This window comes from Megalobrama amblycephala, linkage group LG6 (assembly GCF_018812025.1).
Source record: "Megalobrama amblycephala isolate DHTTF-2021 linkage group LG6, ASM1881202v1, whole genome shotgun sequence".
In the NCBI taxonomy this organism is placed as follows: Eukaryota; Metazoa; Chordata; class Actinopteri; order Cypriniformes; family Xenocyprididae; genus Megalobrama; species Megalobrama amblycephala.
Window position 1 is genome coordinate 31,092,613 of NC_063049.1, and position 26,125 is coordinate 31,118,737.

A 26,125-nucleotide genomic window follows, 5' to 3' on the forward strand; every position below is an offset into this window, starting at 1 on the left:
GATTGTTCATTATCCTTTACAAAAGCAAATGTCACAAAAACATCACATCAAACATCTCAAACACAATAAACCATGATTTCTTATTTTTGTTTCTGAGAGATTTCATTGCCTCTCATTCACCTACTTAATGAGTCTGATCGACGGAGGCTAGGCACTCCCATGGGTGAGTCGGACCATTCTAACTTTCCTCTCGCAACCAGAAAGCGGCGAGCCTTTCTTAACATGGCAGGGAAATCTTCGTGCGTTGCTGCAAATGCCTCTATGCGATTTTTTACTGACCCCAGCACCTAAGGAGTGGAAAGAAAAGGAGTAAAGGTAAAATCAGCATCTTGGATATTCCTTTTGATGCAATGGATTTAAGTTTCAGTCAAATTGTAAATTAATTGCTTACTCAAACTATACACAAGAACAATAAACATATTAAAATGATTATAAAAGAACAAAAAACAAAAACAAAAAAAAAACAAACAAACAAACAAACAAACAAAAAAATGCCAGAGGCAGTTAAATCAAAATAAAACAAGCAGTTTTTGAGATTTTCAGTCAACATAAAACAGAAAAATATTGTGAGGTGAAGACGGTTATGAAAAAAGATTCTTTGGTTTTCTTTGAAATAATGTACACCAATTAACTGTTTAAAACCAGGATCATGTTTTAAGAGAGTTTTAAGAGAGTTTTGATTTCCTGGTTCTGATCAGAAAATGTAGAAACCAATAAAAAGAGCAACTGAGAATGTTTCAATCACTGCATATTTCATATCAAGCAGCCATGCTGATGGATTTGTCATATTTGTCCTTAATGCATTACCTGTATGAGTGATTTAACGCTGGGCTGAAACACCATGTTGGCGTTGAGGAGGAAAGAGCGTAGGAGTGGCTGAGGGTAACAGGCCAGCTGGAACACAACGCCCGTCAGCAAAATGTTCACATATAGGGAGTTCTGCATCATACTCTCCAGTTTACTGAACAGGACTGTTATAAATGGACCTACACAGAGGGAGAAGCGGAACCAGTGACTTATGGTTAGCTCTTGCTGAACTTGGACAAGTAACATAAGCACTCAAATCTTTAATTTGGTCATCTCTACATCGAGAACCTGTGTACGGTTGAGCAAGAGGTTGTCCGAGGGGTCGTGCGGGGCTAAATACCCCAGTGGTAGAGCTGTCAGGCTTTGTTTCACTGGAGCGCTGCTCAGTCTCCACCGGAAGACAGTCCTCATCTGTCAGGCTGGGAGCAGGAGCGGCACGGGATTCCCGAGAGGACTCCTCCGAGCTACGTGAAAGAACCCTTCTCTCTCTTACACGTTCCTCCAGCTCCCTCAGCTCTTGGTGGAAAGCCTCAATGCTGATTCCCTGGCATTTCGAGTCACCAGATAATGGCTCTGACGGCGCCCGCTCCAGCAACTCCTCAATCAGACGCTCAACGGACTCCGGACCCTTGCTGTCCCGGGCCACTGTGGAGGTCTCTGTCAAGCCAAGAACAGGAGACAATCTCTGGCTCTCGCTTTGCAGACACTCTTGGGCAGAGGAGGGCACAGAGGTTTGATGTTGCAGATGTGGCTTCAACTGCACCTGAGATGATTTCAGCGCCGACCCTACATGGAAATCATTGTAGTCGACTGGGCCCATACCCATTGACCCATTCATCCCCAACTCAACCACGCTGCTATTTACATCCGACTCCCTCTTCACTTTCTTAACCTCCATTCTCTCATCCACACTGTCTGTGAACTCCACCTGCCCCATCCCATTGTAGAGTGCTGGATGAGGTGCCGAATGAGAGTGTTGGGACACGGTTTCCACAGCACCTGATATTTCTGTAGAGACTGATGCAGAAGATGAAGATTGTAGGGGTACAGAGCTGGGAAGAAGGCTGCGTTTCTTACTGCGGGGTGTGAGACTGATACAGTTCTTGCTGATGGTAACATCCCACTCTCCACTATCTCGATCTGAACTGCTCCACTCGGCACGAGCTGCAGCCACCACTGCTGCCCTCTGCTGAGCGGGGTCCATTACAGAGAAATGCTCTGGTACCACACTGAGGGAGGGGTTGGACGTAGGAGGGGGAGGTGGAGGAGGAACAGAGTTTGGAGAGGGATTTTCTCCATCGTAAGGTGCCGACCAGTCTCGACAGGCCCAGGAGCAGAGCTCAATACCCTTCCGAGCATCACGCAGATACTCTAGGTAGCCAGTCTCTCCTTCTGAAGCATCTGGGAGTTGGTGCATGGGGCTGTCAGAAGAAAGAGGGGAAGAAACACTACCACGAGGAGAAGAGGGAGCATTTTCCGAGCCAGATGAGTTGGCTTGGCCTCCTGAGCTTTGCTGTCGAATAAAGAGAGCAAGGCGGGAAGGAGTGCTGGGTCTGGGGTGAACTGGTGACTCTGAAGTAGGACTACCCAACACTATAGGCAAAAACAGACAGAAAATACATTTTGGAGGTATGAACAGCGGCAATTTTTTTATCAGAAGTCTAAAAGCACATCTATTGTGTCCATAAATGTGCCTGACACATGCTTACTCTTACCCTTTCCCCAAAAAGCAGGTTCATCATCCCGCTCACTAGAGGGTGCTGAAGTGATTCTGCAGCATTCTGGTATGAGGGAAAGGAACTTGTCAGCTGATTTGCCATAGAGGTCTGTTTCTCTGACTGCCCTCCGCTGACTCAGCATTACATGTGTGCATGGCAACAGATACCTGGAGAGACACAAATCATAGCAGCTTTAAATAAAAAAGTTTGAGCAATAGTGACACTTGCCTAATAAACCCACTAATAATACACTATAATCCTATCACATATGACATTTATACATGATCTACACTATATTGTATTTAATACAATTATTAATAATACAAGTTAAAATAACTGTTTTATATTTTAATATATTTTAAAATATAAATGATTCCTGTGATGGCAAAAGCTGAACTTTCAAAAAACCATTTCTAGTCTTGATAATCCAAAAATGATACCAATATGAACTAATACTAATAAACCATTTTAAAAGAAAAGCATGTATTTGAAATAGATGTATTTTGTAGCATTATAAATGTCTTTGCACTATCTACACAGCAAGGATGCATTCAATTTAATCAAAAGTGACAGTTTCTTGCAAAATGATTCACACACCCAAGCACACAAAATACCTGAGAACAAGCTGGAGCATGAGGTCTTCACAGTTGAGACTGAGCAATGTCTTGAACAGACTCAAAGAGACCATGCACAGCTTCAGAGAGAGGGAGGAAAATGCAACTTTAGTAACAACGCTCCACATTCCCATAGCCAACAGCACTGACAAAACAGTGTCTTTTCCATCTATACATGCAACCCATATATAGCGTGTGGAAAACTGACCCGTGAATTGCTGCTGATGCGTGTGAGTAATGTATCGAGGATGGTGTCGTTGTCATGGCGATGCAACAGAATGAAGCGCAGGAAGGTCTTAAGGAGGGAAGTTTCTGTGATACTGCGTAAAAACAAATCCAGATATGCCGTGCTTGCTATCATCTCATCCACCGACGACTGACAGAGGAACCATAAAAGACAGAGAAAAAGAGAGGAAAACAAAATAAGAAAAAATTAATTCCATTCAATAATCCATTCAAAACAATGTTGTATAGTGAATGAATATGGAAACAGCCATTTATGCCAAACATGGCCCAGTTCATTGTGGTTCACCTTGTGCAGAGCGGGGCCCATGACTGGCACCAGGAAGCCGTTGTGGAGGTAGTCAAGGAGTTGGCAGCGCACAAGAGGGTGTGCCACCTGTACTACAGCATTGCAGAATTCAAGACTGTTCATGAACAGCACTAGAGAGGAGACGCCCATCCAGTCCTCCCTCCGCAGTGCATGCCAGTCATCGCCCCGTACCTCAATCTTCCGTGGCAGGGATGAATATAGTCCACTCAGCCCTGTCGCTAGCACCTGGGGGAAAAAAGAAGAAAGTAAAAATAAGTTGCCAACATTACATAAAGTTCACCAAGTAACCTCTGCCTTATAAACATCAGCTGGTGATAGATTTAAAGCCTGATTAAAGGGTTAGTTCACCCAAAAATGAAAATTCTGTCATTTATTACTTACCCTCATGCCGTTCCACACCCGTAAGACCTTCGTTAATCTTCGAAACACAAATTAAGATATTTTTAATTAAATCCGATGGCTCCGTGAGGCCTCCATAGGGAGTAATGACACTTCCTCTCTCAAGATCCATTAATGTACTAAAAACATATTTAAATCGGTTCATGTGAGTACAGTGGTTCAATATTAATATTATAAAGCGACAAGAATATTTTTAGTGCGCAAAAAAAAAAAAAAACGACTTATTTAGTGATGGCTGATTTCAAAACACTGCTTCATGAAGCATCGGAGCACAAATGAATCAGTGTATCGAATCTGCTGTTCGGAGTGCCAAAGTCATGTGATTTCAGCCATTAGCAGTTTGACACGCGATCTGAATCATGATTCGATACACTGATTAATTTGTGCTCCGATGCTTCATGAAGCAGTGTTTTGAAATCGGCCATCACTAAATAAGTCGTTATTTTGGTTTTTTTGGTGCACCAAAAATATTCTCGTCGCTTTATAATATTAATATTGAACCACTGTACTCACATGAACTGATTTAAATATGTTTTTAGTACCTTTATGGATCTTGAGAGAGGAAATGTCATTGCTGGCTATGGAGGCCTCACAAAGCCATCGGATTTCAACTAAAATATCTTAATTTGTGTTCCGAAGATTAACGAAGGTTTTTATGGGTGTGGAACGGCATGAGGGTAAGTAATAAATGACAGAATTTTCATTTTTGGGTGAACTAACCCTTTAAAATGTAAATACATTTGCTATTTGCACTTCTGAAGCCATGCAGCAAACGAAGCCTGTAAATTTTGCAAGTTGCAACAAACCTTTTCCACTAATAAACTGTATAGTAAAGTTAGTGTTAAGTTTATGGCTGCAATCACTATACTCTACTACAACAAAAAGTATGGTTCTTAGTCCAAGCACAGTTATTCTTTTTCAAACATCTTTGGTCACATGTAAATATTTGGCAAAATTTCCTTTGTCCATTGTCAATAGTGTAGCAATTAGGGCTGGGCGGTATGACGGTATATAGTGTTTATCGTTAGAGATTTTACTATACAGCTTATTTTGCTGTATGTAAATATATCCGCACAGCACAGTACTACTAAAAGTTATATACACGTAAGAGTGATAAAGAAACATGCATGAATGAGAAAATAAAGAGTGAGATGTGCTTGATGTTGATCCAAATAAGCTGTGAAAAAGATCTTATTGCGGTTGGTGCTCACGCTGACTGACACAGCTAAAGCGTGTACATAGAAAGCCGCCTCCTCTCAAACAGCATGCAATCGCAAATGTTTGTAATTTGCTTCTTTGTTATTTTTAATAAACAAAAAATAAAATAAAAATAGCTATGTTGAGATATATATTGTTATCATGACATACATTTTTTCATACAGTTAAATAAGATTTTGGTCATACTGCCCACCCCTAGTAGCAATGTATGAATCACAGCTCGTACAGAATTCACTTTCAAACCAAGCAGCTTTCTGTTTGTCAGCGTGACCTTAAACCCTGAATTTCCCAACTGCGTGGATTCTTATTGAAATGACTGGATTTCAAACATGAAAATTCACTGAACAATGGTAAATGTGACCACACCTTAATGCTCAAATATGTTGAAGAGCATCATTCATGTCAGGTCTGGTTTTATATGTGGAACTTGGCCATGTCTTCTAGACCCACAAAACAGGCCATCAAAGAAATTGCCAGCAAGACCTAATGGATCTCTGGCATAAAAATAGCTATATGTGACAAAGTAGAAAAAGAAAGTAAGAAAGAGAAATGTTAAGAGACTGAGGCACTGCAGTAGCATGGAGTCCTGGATGAGACCTCCAGTTGTATGTGTTAAGTGGGTCACATGAAGGCTCATATATTATTCTCATGAGGAAAGAGGACAGAGGAGAGGAAAGCAGCACATCCACTGAACCAGCAGCAAGTCCAACACTGTAGTCACAGAGCACAACTACAGATGACAAATGGCCTTTTCATTCCACAGAAGCCAATAGAATGCAACCCAGAGAAAATACTACAGGACTTTATATCTCCACTGAAACAGCTCTAAGAGGCACATGTGAAATTCAAAAGGCATGGAACAGACAAAAAAAAAAAAAAAAAAGCACGTCATGACATGAACAGAAAGGACATTCATAAAGACATGCTAACAGTGAGGAAAGAGAAGAATAGAAGGAATATACAAATTGAAGACTACTTCTCTAACTCTTCTCTGCCCTTTAATCATAAATAATCTAAGATACAAGCACATTTTTAAAAGCAAGAACAAAACATAGGATCAGGTAAGCACACACAACACACACACAACAACAAACACACTCATGCTTACTGGGCAGAAGTAGGAGTTCTCAGCAATGTAGCGTGCAACAGCGTGGTTGCTGGCAGAGGTTGCCATGACGAGGAGCAGCGCGTCACGGGCCTGCTGCCCCAGAGCGCCGTCTCGATGGATAAATGGCACCAACAGGGAGAAGATCAGCAGGTTAGTGGGACCCTGCTGTACTGGCCCACACCTAAATAACAACTCCAAAACGGCAGTTTCTTTCGCCATGGACACACATACCTGACACAAACACAAATTATTTACAGTTATAAAACACAAATTAATACCTAATTATTATGCATAAAATCATTGCTCCACAATTCTGGATAAATTGGAAATCATTATTTTTTAAATTAAAATAGACATCATGAGTCTGAACAGACAACTAAACAAAATGTTTAATTTACCTAAGGTTCTGAAAAAAATGTTAATTCATTGCACTTTGCTATTCAAAAATGTTTAATTATTTTGAATGAATAATTTAAAAAGAAAAATCGATTTGAATGAATGATTCAAATCAAAAACCACTTTTTTCATTACTGGATGAATCAGCATTTTGAATTAATCTCTTGAATGAGTGATTCAATGACAAAAACATTTTTAACAGTCACTTGTCGCCACCTACTGGCTTCTTGATGTAATTGATACAATCTATATTTGAAGCATCAAATAAGATGATTTACTCTATTTTGATCACAACCGTAGACATCAGTGTTTATACCCGAACTATTAACTTTTATTTCAGTACTTCTGTGATAATCTGAGTTAATGTAACAGAAATAACGATACTGTGTCGAAGGTCATTTAGGAATAAGATTGTGTGGGTGTTTGAATCGATATTGTGATCTCTAAACAATTAATTGCGCAGCTCTAGCTGATTGTAATCACATGTCCTAATTTTGCAGAATGTTTTGTAGTTGGTGGATGTTTTGTAGTTAGTGTTGTCAGAAAAATAAGTTCTAACCACTGATCTATATAAATCTACAGATCAGTGGTTCTAACCCAATCCCTACCCCAGCCCAAAACTAAACAATAACCACCTAAACCATAAATTAAATGGATAGGTTTCAATGGTGTACAAGCCACTAACCCAGTTGTAAACTCAACCCTAAATCTGATTGAATGTTGTTCCAGGACAATTGCGAAATTCTGCTAAATTAATTTACATACGGGAAAATGTGTAAGTCTGAATTCTGTAGAAATCTGCTGAGCAGAATCTGTGCAGGCCTGGTGATGAGTAACTGATTCAAACAAGTGTCAGAATCTGCCTGTCAAACACCTGATTTAGCAGCAGTACGAGGCTGGACTCTAGGGCAGGAGGGCAGCCCAGCTGGGGATCCACACATGCTCCCAGCAGGCTTAGCAGCGGCTGCAGCACTGCACTGTGCAGGAGCAGTGGCTGATGTGACTGTCCGATCAGCATCTCAAACAGTTTCAACAGCTCTAGCTGGCTGTCCGGATCCAGACCATGGCGCACATGCCACTGTACCAACTCTTCCAGTATATTCTCTGCCACCACCATCTCCAGAATAGGACCCATTGCTGCAGACATTCCACAATTCATTGTCACATAAAAAAACTCTAATATATTATGCTAAACAGTAGGGCTGAACGATTAATCGCATTTGTGATAATATCGCGATATGACAAAATGCGATTTTTTAACCGCAAAGGCTGCGATTACACGCTCGTCGCGTGACATGCAGGAGCAGGCAGTCTTTATAGAAAGCATCGACTTAGTACGGTACGCATATGCCTGGCATACAGAAAAGCACAGTTTATGTTTAATCTATCTAATGTTGTGTTGTTCATACTATACAATAGAGATGGGAGAAAAGATTCTCTCTCTAACGATTCTGGATCGATTCTGAGCTTAGTTTTTAACCACAGATGCGCGATGGCACTGCGTGTGCTTTAGAAACTTATTCTGCTTGCTTCCAATTGCTCTCTCTCTCTCCCTCTCTCTCTCTCACACACACACACACACACACACCACTCGAACCATCCGCAAAATAATCTTTATAAAGTTCTGAAAGGTTGAAGAGAATTACAATGACATTCGCGCTAGGGATGCTCACATTGACCGTTTAACCGTTAACCGAAAGTAAGAATTTTAACCGATTAATACTATCAGTTAAACGTTTTTTTTTTTTGTTTGTTTTTTTTTTTTTGCTGTTTGCTGCATGGTTAAAGAAAAATATGCTATATATACATATATGCTTATTTGTTAACTCCCGGGGCGTGTCACACGTGCCAGACATATTTCGCTAAGCAACAAGCAAAATGAAGCGAGCGAAAAGTAGTACTGTGTTGGACCATTTCGATAGAAAGGGTGAAGAAGTTACTTGTAAAATATGCCACACGGTATTAAAATACAGCAGCAGCACAAGTACAATGCAGTATCACCTGCGAACCAAACATCCACAAGCATCGAGTGATGATCCAGAAGCAGAAGTTGACATCTATATGAGAGACGATCCGCCCTCTTTGGATATTAATCCTCTAGAATGGTGGAAAGCAAATGAAAGGCGCTTCCCAAGGCTGGCCACTCTAGCGCGGCGTTATCTTTGTATTCCCGGGACATCAGTGCCATCTGAGAGGGTGTTTTCTGCCACGGGTCTAACGGTCAACAGGCTGCGCTCCAGACTAACCCCACAACACGCAGACATGTTACTTTTTTAAAATAAAAACTAGACAATGTGTAGATTGAGGTAGGCCTGCTATTATTATTTGACGGAAAAAAATGTCTAAAATACCGGTTGTTCAAAGCTTCAATGGATTCACCGTGTTTTTGTTTTGTCATCTTAATTTGTTATTTAAGTGAAAAATATTTAGTGTAGGCCTATTTATTTTATGCCTTTTATTTAAATTATTTTTTTCTGTTGTCAGAAACGCTGCAGGTGCGTGACAATTTGATAATGTGAATCCAGGTTCTGTTGTTTATCTGTTCTATGCTGCTGTTTGCATGTTAAAATAAACCCGTGGAAGACACAGACACTTGTCAATTGTATTTTTTATTTAATGTCATATATATGTCATATTATCATCATATAGGCTATACAATATTATAATCTTATCAGTTAACGGTTAATAATCGGATAACGAGCGTCGGTTGTCGGTCGAGAAATTTAACCGAAATGAGCATCCCTAATTCGCGCACTTCATTGCACAGGATGCGCTGTGAGAAACGCGTCCTTTGCTTACGCTTGCAGTGCGCCATCTCGCCCGCCGGTATTTTCCTTACAAATGCTCTATAAACGCTGCCTCAGTTATGTAGTTATGTCAATTTCAAATGCTGACGCGTGCTTTGTGAAGAGTGCTTGGTCACGTGGCTGTGCGCGGCTCTGTTTAAGTGGTTAAATATACTTGCATCTCAAAATGCTTTTATGACGATCCCGTGCTTTTATGCTTTCCCCCCGGTTTCACAGACAAGACTTAAGCTAGTCCCAGTCTAAAATAAATGTTTGAGCTGTCTTAACTGAAAGCAACTTGCACTGACATGTCTTAAAATATATCAGTGCCATTGTTTTGTCTCAAGATGCACACCAGTACGTTTTTTTTTTTTCTAAGGTACGTTTATAAAAGCTACTTAGATGTCCTAATTAAACTAAGGCCTAATCCTGGCTTAATCTAAACCCTGTCTTATATTAGTTTATCTAAAATCATTAACATGCAATTGCTTTAATTAAATTTTTAATGTGTAATTATTTTAAAAAGTACTTATAATTACATATGTAATTAAATAATAAAATGAGTTTTATTAATAAGACTAATGAATAAGAAAAAAAGATCAAGAATCATTTTGGAATCGGACTGCGACTGCCAGAATCGGAATCGAATCGTGAGGTGCCTAAAGATTCCCAACCCTACAATAATTTATTGCTTCTCTTTGTTGAATAATACAGAAGATAAAGAGCTTAAAAAAATAATCGCATATTAAATCGCAATCGCAATATTAGTAAAAATAATCGCAATTAGATTATTTTCCAAAATCGTTCAGCCCTACTAAACAGTACAAATGTATGCTCCATGGAGCTCACAGGAGAGTGTTTTTAACCTGGTGATTCAATGTCTCCCCCTGCCGGTCTCTCTTCCGCTAGCAGGCACAGCATCTGATCTGTGTGATTGCGAACTGCCGTGAGATCATCGGCACAACCACCCACTGAAGACTCTCTCTGTTTCAACACACCTGACACCTGACAGGGAGACAGGGAACAATTAAATTCTATTTGTGTTAAAGCCATAGAGAAATAGGTGTCTATTGATGATATTGATGTAGCGGGAAACAGTCCAAATAAGACCATCAACGTGCAATAAGGAAGAAAATCTGTTGATGTTTGTGTGGGTGTACTGTATGGACTATATTTAAGCATACTAAAAGGTTACTGAAAGACATAAATGCCTTTTTACTTTTGCATTCACATAAAGCACACATTTACAGAACATATCACAAATAAAACTGACTTATGAATAAGAAAAGACAATTTGTAGTCAAACCAGTATGCCGAGCATTCATTTAAAGGGATAGTTCACCCAAAAATTTAAATTTGATGTTTATCTGCTTACCCCCAGGGCATCCAAGATGTAGGTGACTTTGTTTCTTCAGTAGAACATAAATGATGATTTTTAACTCCAACCGTTGATGTCTGTCAGTCTTATAATGCGAGTCAATGGTCACACCGTTTATAAGAGTCAATAAACATGCACAGACTAATCCAAATTAAACCCTGCGGCTCGTGACGGCACATTGATGTACTAAGACACGAAACGATCGGTTTGTGCTAGAAACTGAACAGTATTTATATCATTTTTTTACCTCTAAAACTCCACTATGTCCAACTGCGTTCAGCAATCGCCTGGTGATGTCTGATCGCGCTCTGACAACGACAGTGATGTCTAGCACTCATTGAAGTATAAGCGCTTATAATGAAGTATAATTGCTTACATCAATGTGCCGTCACAAGCCGCAGGGTTTAATTTGGATTCGTCTGTGCATGTTTATTGACTCTTATAAACTGTGTGACCATTGACTCGCATTATAAGACTGACAGACATCAAAGGTTGGAGTTAAAAATCATCATTTATGTTCTACTGAAGAAACAAAGTCACCTACATCTTGGATGCGCTGGGGGTAAGCAGATAAACATCAAATTTTCATTTTTGGGTGAACTATCCCTTTAACCATATAAAGCCTACAGTATTGTACCTGATAGATGAAGCTAAAGGCCTCTAAATTATCAACATGATCAAAACTTTGCTGAAAAACCTGTTGTTCATGATTGAGGTTTACTTTCTTAGTAAGTAAAGGCCTTTCAGAGTTACAGCAGTAACTCTAAAAATGACTGCAAAATCTTTTAACAATATAAATATTATTCTTACATTTACAGAAGGTAACTTTAAAATGATCCCTCATATGCAAAAAGCAATGATTACTATGTATTAATACCAGTAATTTTTAACACCTCACTAAAATGTAAATGTAAAAGGAATCCATTTATTTGAATGGTTCAAAAAGAGACAAATGCTGCATACATATATAATTTATAGTCAGTGCTCAATATTCAATTTAAATGTCTGCAGTTGTACTAAGGAGATTATTTGCACAAACAGCATGAGGGTAAATAAGCCTATGCGGTGTCTCACCTGTCTCCAGTGGTTCTCAAACACCATAAGACAGGTCTCGGGGTCGGCAGTGCATGGGCTGGATGGGGCTGCATGTCGACCAGTCCGAGTGCCTGGACCCCTTGGATTTAAACGACTCAACCAACTCATCTTAGCTCACAGGCTGATCCAAATTCAATCAAGAGGTCAACAGGGAAAGAATAAAGGGGGAGAGAGGGAGTAGTGTAGAGAGGGAGAGAAAAGGGAAAAGGGGGGGAGGGGGGTAAGGTGACTCACAAAAGGTGTCCAAAAATCAAGAAATGAAGAGTCCAGCTTGATGAAATAAGAGGTAAAAGCATAGAGAGGATGGAATCCTGCTGATGTCTGCAGCAACAGTCACTGTACACCAGTGATCAGTGTGTGAGCATGTGCGGCTTGTCTGCGCTCCCTGTCATCCAGTTTGCTATCGGCACTATACTCCATACCGATACATAGACTCTTCCAAACACAACTGCAGGGACAGAGAAAGAGAGAGAAAAAGGTCAATGATGACACATTAACACCTGCAGGTAAAACACAAACAGTGCAGCCAGTCAGTGCAAAGGTTAGTTTCTGTGGGAGTTTGAAATGACAAGGCAGAAGGCACAGCACATTCAAACTCCAAACTTCAACAATAATCAATTAACATGCATGTTAATATTATGACTATATATATATTTCTGTAAAAAAAATTGTCAATAAGATTTTTTTTTTTTTTTAAGAAATTAATACTTTTTTTCAGCAAGGACACATTCATTTTATCAAAAGTCACAGAGACTGGAATAAATGAATGCTGAAAATTCAGCTCTGTCCTCAAAGGAATAAACTACATTTCAAACACATGTACATCTAAAGCAAAATTATGGTATAGTGCATGAATATTAAATGAGTTATACATGTTGCTTGGTCAACTTCCTGGAGCAGGAATTTATTTAATAAATATTCATGATTCAATCTTTCACCATAATAGGATTCATCATCTGATTAATGCACATTTAACGTCTGCCTTAAATTAACAATTTTGGCCTACTGGTCAAATGTATTGTAGTATTCATGAGAAAACGCATCACCTTAGTAGGACTTCAAAGTGCTTCAAAGTGCTCCTACCTAAATATGTTAGCATACATAGCACCCTGAGTTAAAGAATTAATTCTTTAAAGTACAAAGGGGTAACAGTCATAAACAAAGGATTCAGTACATAAGTATTAGGGATGGGCATTTTTCAAAATATTGCATTCGAATATTTGGGTTTGTAAAAAAACGAATATTCGAATATTCGTTTATTTAAATGAGGTTAAACGAGAAGGACGTTATTGTTTTATATTCATCAAGATTTTGTAACCATTTCTGAACAAGCTTACAATTAGGCAATACACAACAAGCTTACATTATATCTTAAGGTTTTCTTTTAGTTCAAAGCATTAAACAATATGCAGACCTGCCAACCTTGGAAAAAATTTTCGAGTACCAGTGTGACTAGAGGGGGGGCGGGGGGTAATTTTTTACATTTTTGATAATACAATACACAAAGCACACAAACCCATCTTCTTTAATCTAATTTTGACTGTTAAAGTTTTTTTTTATTTGACACAATTAAAAATTTTACTACACCTGCTCAAAAGCATTTTTTTAATTCATGATTATTCTTGCATTGCATAATGTGTGCTTATACAAACCACAAGTAAATCACATTCATATATTTAATATGGACAAAATTTTTTGTTTGCAATTTCAAGAAGGCTATATTTACATACAACTAACCTGACAGTTGAGTCGTTCATACAGGTTTTGTAATGAAAACTAGTCTACAATTAAGAAACCCTTAGAAAATAGTAAACATTGAGTTTACATGTGATTCATTTAAAATACTTAATTTATTATTCCAATATCCAAATATGATACTAAATCCCACAGAAAAAAAGGGTTTCTATTTGTAGCGTCCTGTCTTTGAATTATAAACAAGACAAACATTCGCTGAATAAAAGGTTAGCCAATACAAACATATTTATAGAAAACAGTTGACAATGAATAGAAAGGACCAATAAGAGCAAACGCATCGAGTATTCAAGAATATCAAGAAGTTAGTCATATAACGAGGGGTTATGTTAACTAAAGCGTCCGTCATTTACCGAATCTTAAAAACACGGGTGGATAGTTAAAAATCTTTTCTTGTGTTTATGAGAGAGGGCTCGCGCAGCATTGAGACAACGGTCATGTTAAATGCATAAGTAACTAATGTGCTAGTTTTCATACAAAATAAGTAGGCTATGTAACATAATTAGTTACTTAGTTAGTATTAACATAATAACGCAACACATGTAGGCTATATATGTTTCTCAACACTGAGAATAAATAAATAAACGCCTGTTTCTCCAGACTCGCGCTTGTCAGTCAGTCACACAGCGATTTCAATTTTATTTAGATTTGTTGTTCAACATTACTTGTACATTTTATACTCGTTTACCTTAAGGTGTCAGAAGTACCATGACTGCTGTATTGTCCTCGCTTGAGAATTCAGTCACAGACGGCGGGAGTGGAAGGAGGGATCGAGCGGGATTTTGTATTGCTGTCGATTTGCAGTCTCTTTTTATTGATAGGCTGTACGCATTTGTCAATCATCCCCTCTTGCTATTTAGGGAAATGAACCCAGCGCTCAGATTGGTCGAACTCTTTTGCTGGATTTGAGTACTAGGCGTGCACAGAGGAGTCACCGGGTTTTTGCGTAGTATAGAATGACAAATCGTACCAGCGTACTTTGAGGTCAAAATGCGTACCTGGTACGCAAAATGCGTACATGTTGGCAGGTCTGAATATGTGTAAACAAAAAAAAACGTAAAGAACAAAAGCATTTAAGCTCAAGCAGCGCGAATGGGAAAAACACTTATAAAGCAGATAGCGCCAGTTATCGTACAAAACGTAAGGTACATAATACACTCGAGTCAGTATATGGTTATCGTGTTTATATTTTTTCACATGTTCATGTTGAGAAAAACAATATCCACATGCTTGGCTGAGAAAACGTGCTGCGCTGACGTTGCAAAGACAAAGATAACAATAATACATAACGGTGTGCTAAGCTAAGTTTCTAACAGCAGCACTTTGTTTTCTGTTCGTAAATATATCTCCCTCGACGAAACTCAAAGGAAGCATATGTCTCAAAATCATTTTGCTGTCAGATAAGTTATCATCTCGGCTTACTCTGGGATAACTTACAGCTGCGCTTACCTGTCGTGAATGCAGTGATTGACAGCTGTCTTTCCTCTCTGGTGTTTAGATTTCATATGCTTTCTCATTATGGTGTTGATATTATGATAACTCAGTTTCATTAATTCATTTGATCAAAAGTAATTCCATTCTGTAAGATAATTTTCATCCAAGTAATTCCAAACTTCGCGAGGCAGACGACAACATTTTGTGACGATCAAATAAAATAAACTTGTTAAACAAGCTCCACAGCGCCACCCGGTGCATTTAGTTATAACTGCGAGTTTTAGTGCTTAGGATTTATCATGGATTCACTGCATTTACGGCCAGCAAAGCAACATAGTAAAATTCGAATAGTATTTTATTTTTCGAATGTTAATTACAGATCGAATATTCGACTATTTGTGCACACCCCTAATAAGTATTCCTCCATTTCAGATTCTCAGTCTAAACAGTTCAGTAAACAACTTTACCAATACCCATAATACAACAGGCAGAGGCGCACACAACACTAAAATACTGGAAGTGGTGGCCTATGTTCATCTATGCATTCAGCTGGTTCTCTAGCATTTCTGAAAACTTACCTGCAGACAACATCTATATCAGTAGGCTTCCTGTGATGTTTTACAGTCCCACAACTCTTCCTGTGGTCTTAACTAACGCAACAACACTTCCTGTTTTATTATCAGACCCAGTGACAATTCATATTGTCTTAGCATTCTTTTGAGATGACTAGACTTTAATTTCAGTACAAACAAGTTCAGCACATGGGAGGATTTAAAAAAGAATAAAAACCAGATTAAAGAGAAATTGGTAAAAAAAACCAGAACATTCAAAAAGCCCATTTTTAAGGAATCTAGCACTGAACACACACACTCCACCCTACCATTAATTAAAAACGTCCTTGACCATGACAAGAAGTAATTCTTCCTTCCCTTCCCTAGAACTCCCACAATCCAAGAAAGACAGTTCACAATTCCAATGACATAATGCCATAGAGGCTGTCTCTCGAGGAAGGGCCCCTGTACAAGGGAGGAACCATGTGTCACAAACTCAAGGGGATACAAAGGCTTCTTGGTACTGTGGAATGGTTACTATGAGTCACAGACAATTTCAACTGCAGCAACGTCCCATGCTCCAGACCATGTCCAACAACATCTACTCATGAGTGCACAGTTTCTAGCCAGCAAAGAGGCGGTACGAAAGCTTGGCATAGTTTTCTTCTTTAATTAGTTTAGTGCACTCAGCCCAGCTGACCACTACTCCTCTGATACTCTCTCTCCCTCGTAGTCATTCACTAGTAATGTCACTGCCAAAACATACTGTGCGGCAGCTGCAATGACTGTTATCGTCAACACACGCACATTATATTCAACGCAAAACGACTGAATTGCTCCTCAGTAGGCATAAGCAAAACACAGTACCATTACATTTATAGCCTATAACATGTAAAAAATGTCCAGTTTATGATCAAGAGTTCCCTAGTAGTAGTGTCGTCAACAACAACAAAAAACACTCAGGCGCTATGCTCAAGAATATCATGAAGCAGTGGCTTCGGATATCATGCTAATAGCCTATGATCAATACAAAGCCACTGGAAGGCAAGCCTGCAACCTTTAGCCATAAAAGCTTAACGGCTAATGCTAACGCTCCAGCTCTGGCAGTACACAAAGGCGGTATGTCACTGCCACAACAGGCTGCGAGCAGGGGCGTTTCCTCCGAGGAGGCAAGGGAGGCAGTGCCTCCTCAAAAAAACTGTATGAGAAAAGAATCGATATTACAAAAATAAAACAACGCAAATGTTACAAAATTTGACATTAAAAAGCGTAAAAGTCACTCATTTTTCTAAAGAAACACTGCCAAACAGCAACACCCGCAGGTAAAATTTCAGAGGGGAGTCGCGTCTCTGTGCCTCCCTTCAGCTCATAGAAATAAAGCAGAGCCTCTTTGAGCTATGATTGGATATGATCAGTTATGATTGGACATGACTGGTGCGATAAATCCCGCCTCTTGTTTTCGTGCGCATTCTCGTATAGGCCTGAATGAAGACAGTGATGGCGTTAATGGGAAGACTAATTAAAAAGTAAGTAAACAACTGTCACTTACATATCACCGCTTTGCGTCGTTAAAATCGAAATGGCCTGAAAACATGATGAATCTGGGTTTTTTTAGTGAGCAATCAGTGTGGTGAAATTAAAGGTACATCTTTGTGTCTGTGACCACTGACCACTGTATACGTACAAGCTTGATGACTGCTGAAAATAAATAGACTATTAAAAAGATAAGCTGAATATTAGTTAATAATATATATTGTTTAAATTGTTACTGCCTTTAGTTATTAATTTGGAATAAATGTAAAAATGAGTAAAAACACTTACTTGATGAAATTTATACTTGGTTTTAATAAATAGAACATTACATAGTGTAAAAATCACAAAATAGAATTTTATTTGGTCTCTTTTTATGTAATGTTAACTTAAAATTGTATAACAGGGACATAAATGAGGACTCTGCCTCAATTTAAAACATGGCGCACACCACTGGCTGAGAGGTGCCGCATGTGATTAAGTTAGCTGTTACGCTTTCTCCAATGGTAAGAGATACAGACCCTCTCATCTCCCTATAATATACAATCTCTGGACCAATATTAGCTGCCACACCAATGCAAAGAATAATTTCTGCACTTCCTGGTCTTAGTTTATTGACATTGTCACTTATCTGCTTCACAAATTTCAAGATGAGTTTTTGGTAATACAAGAAAACAAGTTCATCTGCAAGTTTCCATTCTAAATGTAATGTTTACAAGACAGCAAACTCGGGTTTGATTTGGGTATGCAAGAGCCTATATTGCTGTCTGTGTAATAACTAAATGTTTATAGGCTATATCATATTTTCTTGCTAGTTTAGCTTTTTATAATATACCATACTTTAACCCAAACTGAATAATTAAAAACAAATTTAAATGAGTAAATCTTCTATAAATATTTTTTATATTAATTTTCTTTCCTGACATACTTCAATTCTTGTTAAAACACACTAGATATGCTTATTCTGTGCATTTTGAGCACTTTTTGTGTGAAATCATATTTATTTTGTCCATCAAAGGTGTACTTTCACTTTAATTGAGCGTTAGCAGCGCAGCAAAAATAGACCCAGCGCTGAAACGATCGCAGCACTGCAGCTTCTGCGTGCGGTGTGAACGCTCTCATCTGTTAACATGGGCGGCAAAAAACATACGCGCTGCATCCGCTCTGCTGCCGCTTGCGGTGTGAACCCGGCCTTACAGTGTTATTTTTTTCAACAGTAGGAATATGATTTAATTAAAAAAACAATTTTGTGATGGAAAATGCACAGGGATGTCTGGAACCACTTGACAAAGTGAAAAGTAGGTTATGCCTTAGTGGTGTTGCACGATATACCGGTACTAGAAAGGTATCGCGATACCCTGTTTTAAAAACGGTCCGGTTCTTAATTTTATTAGTACTGGTACTTTGAGTGCCAGCTGTATTTCCTAATGTGCGACAGCAGGGGGCAGTGTGCGTGCAGCGTGCTGCTTCTAAGGCACATTGAGTGCGTCTTTATTCCTCTCAACTGCGCAACAGCTTTTATGGTGACGAAACGAGAGGTATGGCTGCAAATACAGGTGCTCTTGCAGACCGTCCACAAATTGTTGAGAAAGCAGATGCACGAAGTGAAATATGGCATTATTTTGCTTTCATTGCCGACAGCCAGGGCAAGCCCACGGACACCACAAAGCCCGTCTGCAAAAGATGTTACAAAATAACGCAAGCGAAGGCAGACAAAAGCATCTTGCCATCAAACATGCCGATTTGTACAAAGAATTTAAAGAGCAGCATGTTGGTGAATGTGATACCAGCATTATGTTTATGCTCTCAAACATTAAATGAGTGTTTTTTATTTATTTTACTCATGCAAGCAGAACTCCACAAGGAGGTGTATTATTGAGTCTAAGTTTAATAAGTAATATCTGGTTACAAAAATAAAATTAATTTAAAAATACATAAATATGTGAAGGGTATATACAGTTATTTTAAACCAATTTATGCTTGAATAACATTGCTCTAATTATTTACAGTAATATAATTTACACAATAATCTTACTGTCAAAAACACCTAAATGTATAAAAAAAGCATAACAGCAAATAATTTACAATTGTATTGAGCATGAAAATAATAAACATTAAAAATTATATTAAATCTAACACTGTAACTTCATAGTAAAGAAGCTCAAATCCAGAATTATCAGCCTGCACACTGGTGAAGAAAGAAGTTCTGTCATATGTTATTTATTTACTTTTCCTGCTGTTTTAGGTTTTTGCCATAGTATCATTTAAAGGTGCCCTAGAACTTTTTTTTACAAGATGTAATATAAGTCTAAGGTGTCCCTTGAATGTGTCTGTGAAGTTTCAGCTCAAAATACCCCATAGATTTTTTTTAATTCATTTTTTTAACTGCCTATTTTGGGGCATCATTATAAATGAGCCAATTCAGGGCTGCTGGCCCTTTAATTGCTTGTGCTCTCCGCCCACGGAGCTTGCGCTTGCCTTAAACAACATTAAAAAGGTTCAAACAGCTAATATAACCCTCAAAATGGATCTTTACGAAGTGTTTGTCATGCAGCATGTCTAATCGCGTAAGTACAGTGTTTATTTGAATGTTTACATTTGGTTATGAATGAGTTTGATAGTGCTCCATGGCTAACGGCTAACATTACACACTGTTGGAGAGTTTTATAGAGAATGAAGTTGTGTTTATGAATTATACAGACTGCAAGTGTTTAAAAATGAAAATAGCGACGGCTCTTGTCTCCGTGAATACAGTAATAAAGGATGGTAACTTTAACCACGTTTAACAGTACATTAGCAACATGCTAACAAAACATTTAGAAAGACAATTTACAAATATCACTAAAAATATCATGTTATCATGAATCATGTCAGTTATTATTGCTCCATCTGCCATTTTTCGCTGTTGTTATTGCTTGCTTACCTAGTCTGATGATTCGGCTATGCACATCCAGACGTTAATGGCTGCCCTTGTCTAATGCCTTTCATAATGTTGGGAACATGGGCTGGTATATGCAAATATTGGGGCATACACCCCGACTGTTACGTAACAGTCAGTGTTATGTTGAGATTCGCCTGTTCTTCGGAGGTCTTTTAAACAAATTAGATTTATATAAGGAGGAAACAATGGAGTTTGAGACTCACTGTATGTCTTTTCCATGTACTGAACTCTTGTTATTTAACTATGCCAAGGTAAATTAAATTTTTGAATCAAGGGCACCTTTAAGTATCGGTATTGTGATATTTAAGTTGAGTATCGTATCGAAGTCAAAATTTTGGTATCGTGACAACACTATGCCTTAGGCGAAAAACGAGACAGTGTACTGGATCTTTGAATTATTAAAGGGACAGCAGTCTAATATTCCTGCTCTATGCGTTTTAATGTTAATCGAACAACAAAGCACGAAGAAATCACTCTTGATTGAATAGCTTTTGTAACTTCAATATGAAATGATTGAAATGTTTCATCTTTATTTAACTATTCAAAGAAGTTTATATGCAGTGTTATTTTATATTTGATTACTTTATTCAATTTCTGTACCTGAAAGCTGTTAGATACCTGAAAAACCTGTAAAGCATTGTTTATTTGTATCTTAGCTCTCATGTATTTATTTGTGCTGTTTCTTGTAGTTAGATTATTTGTTTTTATTTTCTTTATCTTTATTTGACAATCGTCCTATTTTTTACTGAACATAGCACATAACGAACTGTACCGAAACCGTGATACAAACCGAAGTGTGAGAAATCTGAACCGTCCCAGCCCTAGTGAAGAGTGCATCCACAAAGGGAGTAACACTTTCTGGCTAGAACGCAAGTTAGTTCAAGTACACTTGCATCCACAAGACACAAAAATGCCCATCCCTAAATATGGGACTAAACAGCGAAGATTATCTGAGCAGTCCAGAGAGTCAGTCAGCTCTGCTTGCTTACTGACTGCTTAATGCCCCAGGGAGAACAGACAGCTCCTTGTGTTTCACTGTGATTTCTTTATCGACCCTGCAACCACAAACACCACAGATGCACACTACTGGCATATCAAGATTCAGATCTACATGACTTAAAACATTAACAAACACAAACAGTTGTGACTCACAAAATAGTTACATGCAGATCTTTCAGAAACTGCTTTTTAGAAGTAACTGTAAGAATCAATACATCATTGGTGAGAACAACAGTGCTGAACCACAAGCATTTCCCAAACATTAAGGACACATAGAGGAGACACCTGCATCATGTGCATAAACATGCACTCATAGAAGTCATTAATGCAAATGTGTACTGCATACTCTGACTCATACACTCCAGGGCTCGACAGTAAGGAGAGCGGTTCAGGCCTTCCCTTGTCTGATCGGGTGATTGTTGCATGCATGTATGCTGTCAATTCACATGTGTTCTAGCATTCAAAAACAGCTAGACAGTATTGAACATAACATAAAGCTTGAACGCAATGTTCATGTGTAGAGGTACTGAGAAAAATATACAATTTTTTAAACAATCAAAAATGCCGGAAGATAAAAATGAATTTAAAGCGAAATTGAAACTACCGACATGTGGGAAATATGCTACAAAATTATTTGGGCATGCATACCTCTCTCATTCAGCACGAATCAAAACATTAATTGCATTATACACATCGCTTTCTTAATAAAAGTTGCAGCCTGTTTCAGATGATAAAAACACAACTTGTTCCAGGAAATAGTGTTTGTCTATACAACGCTTATTTAGAGATGCAAATTTTGTAGTAAATAATATTTTAATATAAAACACATTACAGCACATTTCTGCCAAATTAACTGGAAATTGTGGAAAATAATTGTTATGGCAATGACTTTGCATATTGACCTATATTGCAGTGCAAGGCTGTTTGAGAGAAGGGAAAAAGGGGTGGAGAGAAAAAGAAAGAGATCTCTCTCTATCTCTCTCTCTTTCTTATTTGCACTGAGGTCAGTGAATCATTAGCCAGGTGTCTGTCTTGGCAGCTCACAGGTAAAGTCTTAATGGTATGTTAGCAGATCAGGAGAAGGTAAACGGGCAAGTGTAATGACTAGAATCACATCAGTGCATTCTTTTAGCTGATGAGGTGATGGAAACCTAATGGTTATGGATCTGTGCTGCTACCACTAAAGCCAGGTGCACACTGTGCGATTTATAATAGTCCTTTACGATTATTGCTGTCAGATTGTACGAACCTGATCCTCATCTCACACTGTGGGATCTCAGCTGTCATTATGTCAGACTGTACAACAGTGTACGATGGACGCGTGCAGGAATACTTTTTTTTACGTCAACCCATACACGTTCGGTGGCTGTGAGCTGCATTATACGCAGGACTGAAATGATGGCTAACAAAGAAATCTCTAGCGTTAATTTTGATCACGGCATGTCTTGAAAAACTAGTCAATTTGACGTCATCGTAGGAGAAGTCACACTGCAGGATATGACAAAGCCAGAATTTCGTCTGAGGTAAAATTTGATCGCAACGGTCATTACTCGGCTGTCGGCGAACATGTCAAACTAATGACCAAAGACTACAGATTTTAGCCTAGGATCAGAGGAATATTTAAGGATTTTCAAAATTTGTCTCAGACAACCAAATCGTGGCCAAAATCGTAGTGAACCTTGCACAAAAGACCCTACCCCGTCCATTTCTGCTTAATAATGAACAAGTCTGTATTTTCCAAGATTCACATTACTTTCTAAATCTGAGGTTATTCAAAGGAAAGGACATCTGAAACATTTCTTTACCACCAAATGCTTGTACTTCCTTATGATTCAATTTTCAGGCCACACATTTAGTTTTCTGTTAGCATGTTTCATATTTATGCCAGAGAAGGTAAAAAAAAAAAGAAAAGGAAAAAGTGAATCATAAGAAACTATAAATTACTAACTGCATGGGAATCAACAGAACAGAGCAAGAGAAAGAGAGAGAAAGAACGAGAGCAAGTTTGTTTGCACTACAGGTCACATTCATTCCTTGGGTTTTAATCACTGAGTTCAAAGTTCAGTCATTCTGACACTAAAATGAGTTTAGGATTGCTGTGGCATTTGCTGAAGGGGAATAAACCTGAACAAAATGGGTCAAAATGACTCCAGCAAGTGTGTGCCTGCACAGATGAAAGACAGGGGAAGAGAGTTTAAAGTACAACTTCACCACAGCACAAAAGTTGGTATGGATTTATGGCATAGAAATGTTGCTTTAGCAGCTATATGCTATAGACTTTATGGAGCAAAAGTATGATTGAATTAGGGATATTGTAATTAACTAAAACCATAAAAAAAAAACATTTCCGTTACATTAAATTACTACAACTTAAAATAAAAATAAACTGAAAATGGAAAAAATAAAAACATTGAAAATACTAATAAAAATTAGAATAGCATCTCAATAATACTAAAATATCACTCAGTTGAGTTATAAACCATTAGCCTTTCCAAGTAAAAATGTTTGCAATGATGGGCTTTAACACTTTAACAGTTTGTTACAATAAAATGATGATGACAATCTAAAGGCCTGTACACACCGGGACGAATATCGCGCGCGATTTTCGCCGACGTTTAACGCCTCGTGACTAAACAACGGGTTGCCAATGTGAGTGTGCACACCGACGCGAAAAACGCGAGGCATAAAAGCGTCATTTTTTAAAAAACGCCTCGGGTTTGTTTTTTTGGTTTAACGCACCGCGTTAAAAACTGGCTGACCAATGAGAGTGGTGCTTTTGTTCATGTGCCTGGAGCTGCTGAAGTTACAGTAAAACACGACTTGGTGGCACTCAAGCACAAAACAGTCTTGCCGAGCACACAAGACGACGAAGAGAAAGTAAGTAGACGAGGAAGACCCCTACAAACTATCCCTGCGTCTCAAACAGCTCCCTAGCTTCCTAGGTCGTGTATCAGTATACCATTTAAATGAATGTGGCCGACTCCCTGATCAGTGCCCTGACTAGTGAACTAGGGAGCTGATTGAGACGCACGCTATGGGTGCTCTGCCAGTTCTTGGCCATACTAATAGATGTGTATTATTTCTGTATTTTTGCTGTTTTTTTGTTTTTCTTTTACATTCAAGAAATATAGTTAAGAATGTCTATTTCATAAATGTTTATTTGCACTATTGTTTCTGACTACCATCTCTCATATATGCCATTTAATATCTGCATTTTTATCTTCTTTAACTTTACTAATATCATATGTTTATTTGCACTACCGTTTCTGACTACCATCTCTCATATATATGCCATTTAATATCTGCATTTTTATCTTCTTTAACTTTATTAATATCATAAATATGTTGATTTGCACTACCGTTAAGCATACTGTCAGGGAGTGAATTTGCACGTTCACTCTGCGCATCGCCAGTGAAAATCGATTGGGTGTGAACACAAAAAACGTCTCGAAAAACGCTGGCGATAAACGCGTGCGATATTCGTCCCGGTGTGTACAGGCCTTAATATATTGTCTGCAATAAAAGTGATGAATAATGGGTACACCTAAAACAACCAAATTCTAAGCTAAAACCTGTTAAAAGTTAAAGCGGAACTCAGTAAGATTTGCGAAGCTCCCCCTACAGGTTCCTTCAGTGAATCACACTGTCGTAAATACTCCAAGCGCAGCTCTGGACTACAACGACTACAACACTCACCAGTACAAGTACAGTACAAGAAATCTCGATGGAGGTGGGTAATTTTCGAAACTGTCTTATAAAGTCATAATATATACAATGTTTTTGAATTACCGTAAAGCATTTTGTCACTCTCGCGTGAATGTGAACATGAGGTGAGATTGTGTCGGGCCGGCGCAGCTCAACTTGCAAGTGCTGTTTTCTGGTGTAGACGTGCCAGAGGGGGTTAGTGCTCGCCTCAAACACACCACTACAAGTCAATTAACCATCGTAAGGACTTAGAAAACTATTTATGAAGGTAAAAAAAGTTACTTAGTTCTGCTTTAAACAATACAAAACCTATCAACAGAGACAAGGCTGAGAACCTATTTAAGCATTATTACTTTTGTGCAGACCCAGTCATAACCCTGTCATAATCAGCCATTATAAAATGTAGAGCATATTCAACCCAGGAACCCTCAAAAAGTCAGACATATACTGTCTACTCTTACATTTGATAAATACAGCAACATTTACTGCTCAACAGGCTTTTATATTAATGACACAAGCCAACACTCAAATGAGCAGCTGCCAGCCAATGCTGTTGCCATAATCATATTCATAAGAGATTGTTTTCAACCATAGATCACATCTGTATTGCATAAGCAGACTTTGACAGTTTAGAGTCACAAAGGATAGACCACATGATTATATATGTTCTGGACTGAAATTATGCACAAAAATACTAGCTCCAACAGACAAGTTGAGTACTCGACATTTCAAAGTCTGGGGTTTATCACTTTTGACAACTAATATTTTACCAGTCAAATTTGGGATCGCCACCACATGACTTATTACAATATAACGTTACTGTAACTGTGCAGGTCAAAAGACACTTAGAACAGAACAGTAAACAACATCACAAAAGAATCGTTTTACTGCCTCATACCAAGATGAAGATGACCTACAAATACCTAACCAGCTGTCAATCACATATTCAAGTTGATTTCAATGCAGCTCTCTCTTTCTCACTTTCGACATGACTATGTGTCATGATACACATTCCCACGCAGTGATGTGTCGTTTTAAACACACACTGGGCACTGAACGGTTAAGAACCGTTATTCTATGAGATTAACGTCAAGAGGGATAACACAAAACTAACCGAATTTTGTCGCTTCCAACATTATCG

The 26,125-nt window shown here is 38.4% G+C and overlaps 1 protein-coding gene across 1 annotated transcript in view; it reads right to left on the reverse strand.

The window, feature by feature from the left end:
- fhip1b (FHF complex subunit HOOK interacting protein 1B) overlaps nucleotides 1-26,125 on the reverse strand; it is a 29,125-nt gene that overhangs the window by 2,644 nt on the left and 356 nt on the right. Inside the window, exons 2-12 of the mRNA XM_048193922.1 lie at nucleotides 12,052-12,520; nucleotides 10,466-10,604; nucleotides 7,688-7,950; nucleotides 6,418-6,648; nucleotides 3,672-3,917; nucleotides 3,348-3,515; nucleotides 3,140-3,219; nucleotides 2,523-2,692; nucleotides 1,096-2,400; nucleotides 808-986; nucleotides 125-287 (exon numbers count right to left, since the gene is read on the reverse strand). Of these exons, the coding sequence (XP_048049879.1) occupies nucleotides 125-287; nucleotides 808-986; nucleotides 1,096-2,400; nucleotides 2,523-2,692; nucleotides 3,140-3,219; nucleotides 3,348-3,515; nucleotides 3,672-3,917; nucleotides 6,418-6,648; nucleotides 7,688-7,950; nucleotides 10,466-10,604; nucleotides 12,052-12,180 (3,073 nt within the window). The 5' untranslated portion in view covers nucleotides 12,181-12,520. The remainder of the gene's footprint in view (nucleotides 1-124; nucleotides 288-807; nucleotides 987-1,095; nucleotides 2,401-2,522; nucleotides 2,693-3,139; nucleotides 3,220-3,347; nucleotides 3,516-3,671; nucleotides 3,918-6,417; nucleotides 6,649-7,687; nucleotides 7,951-10,465; nucleotides 10,605-12,051; nucleotides 12,521-26,125) is intronic.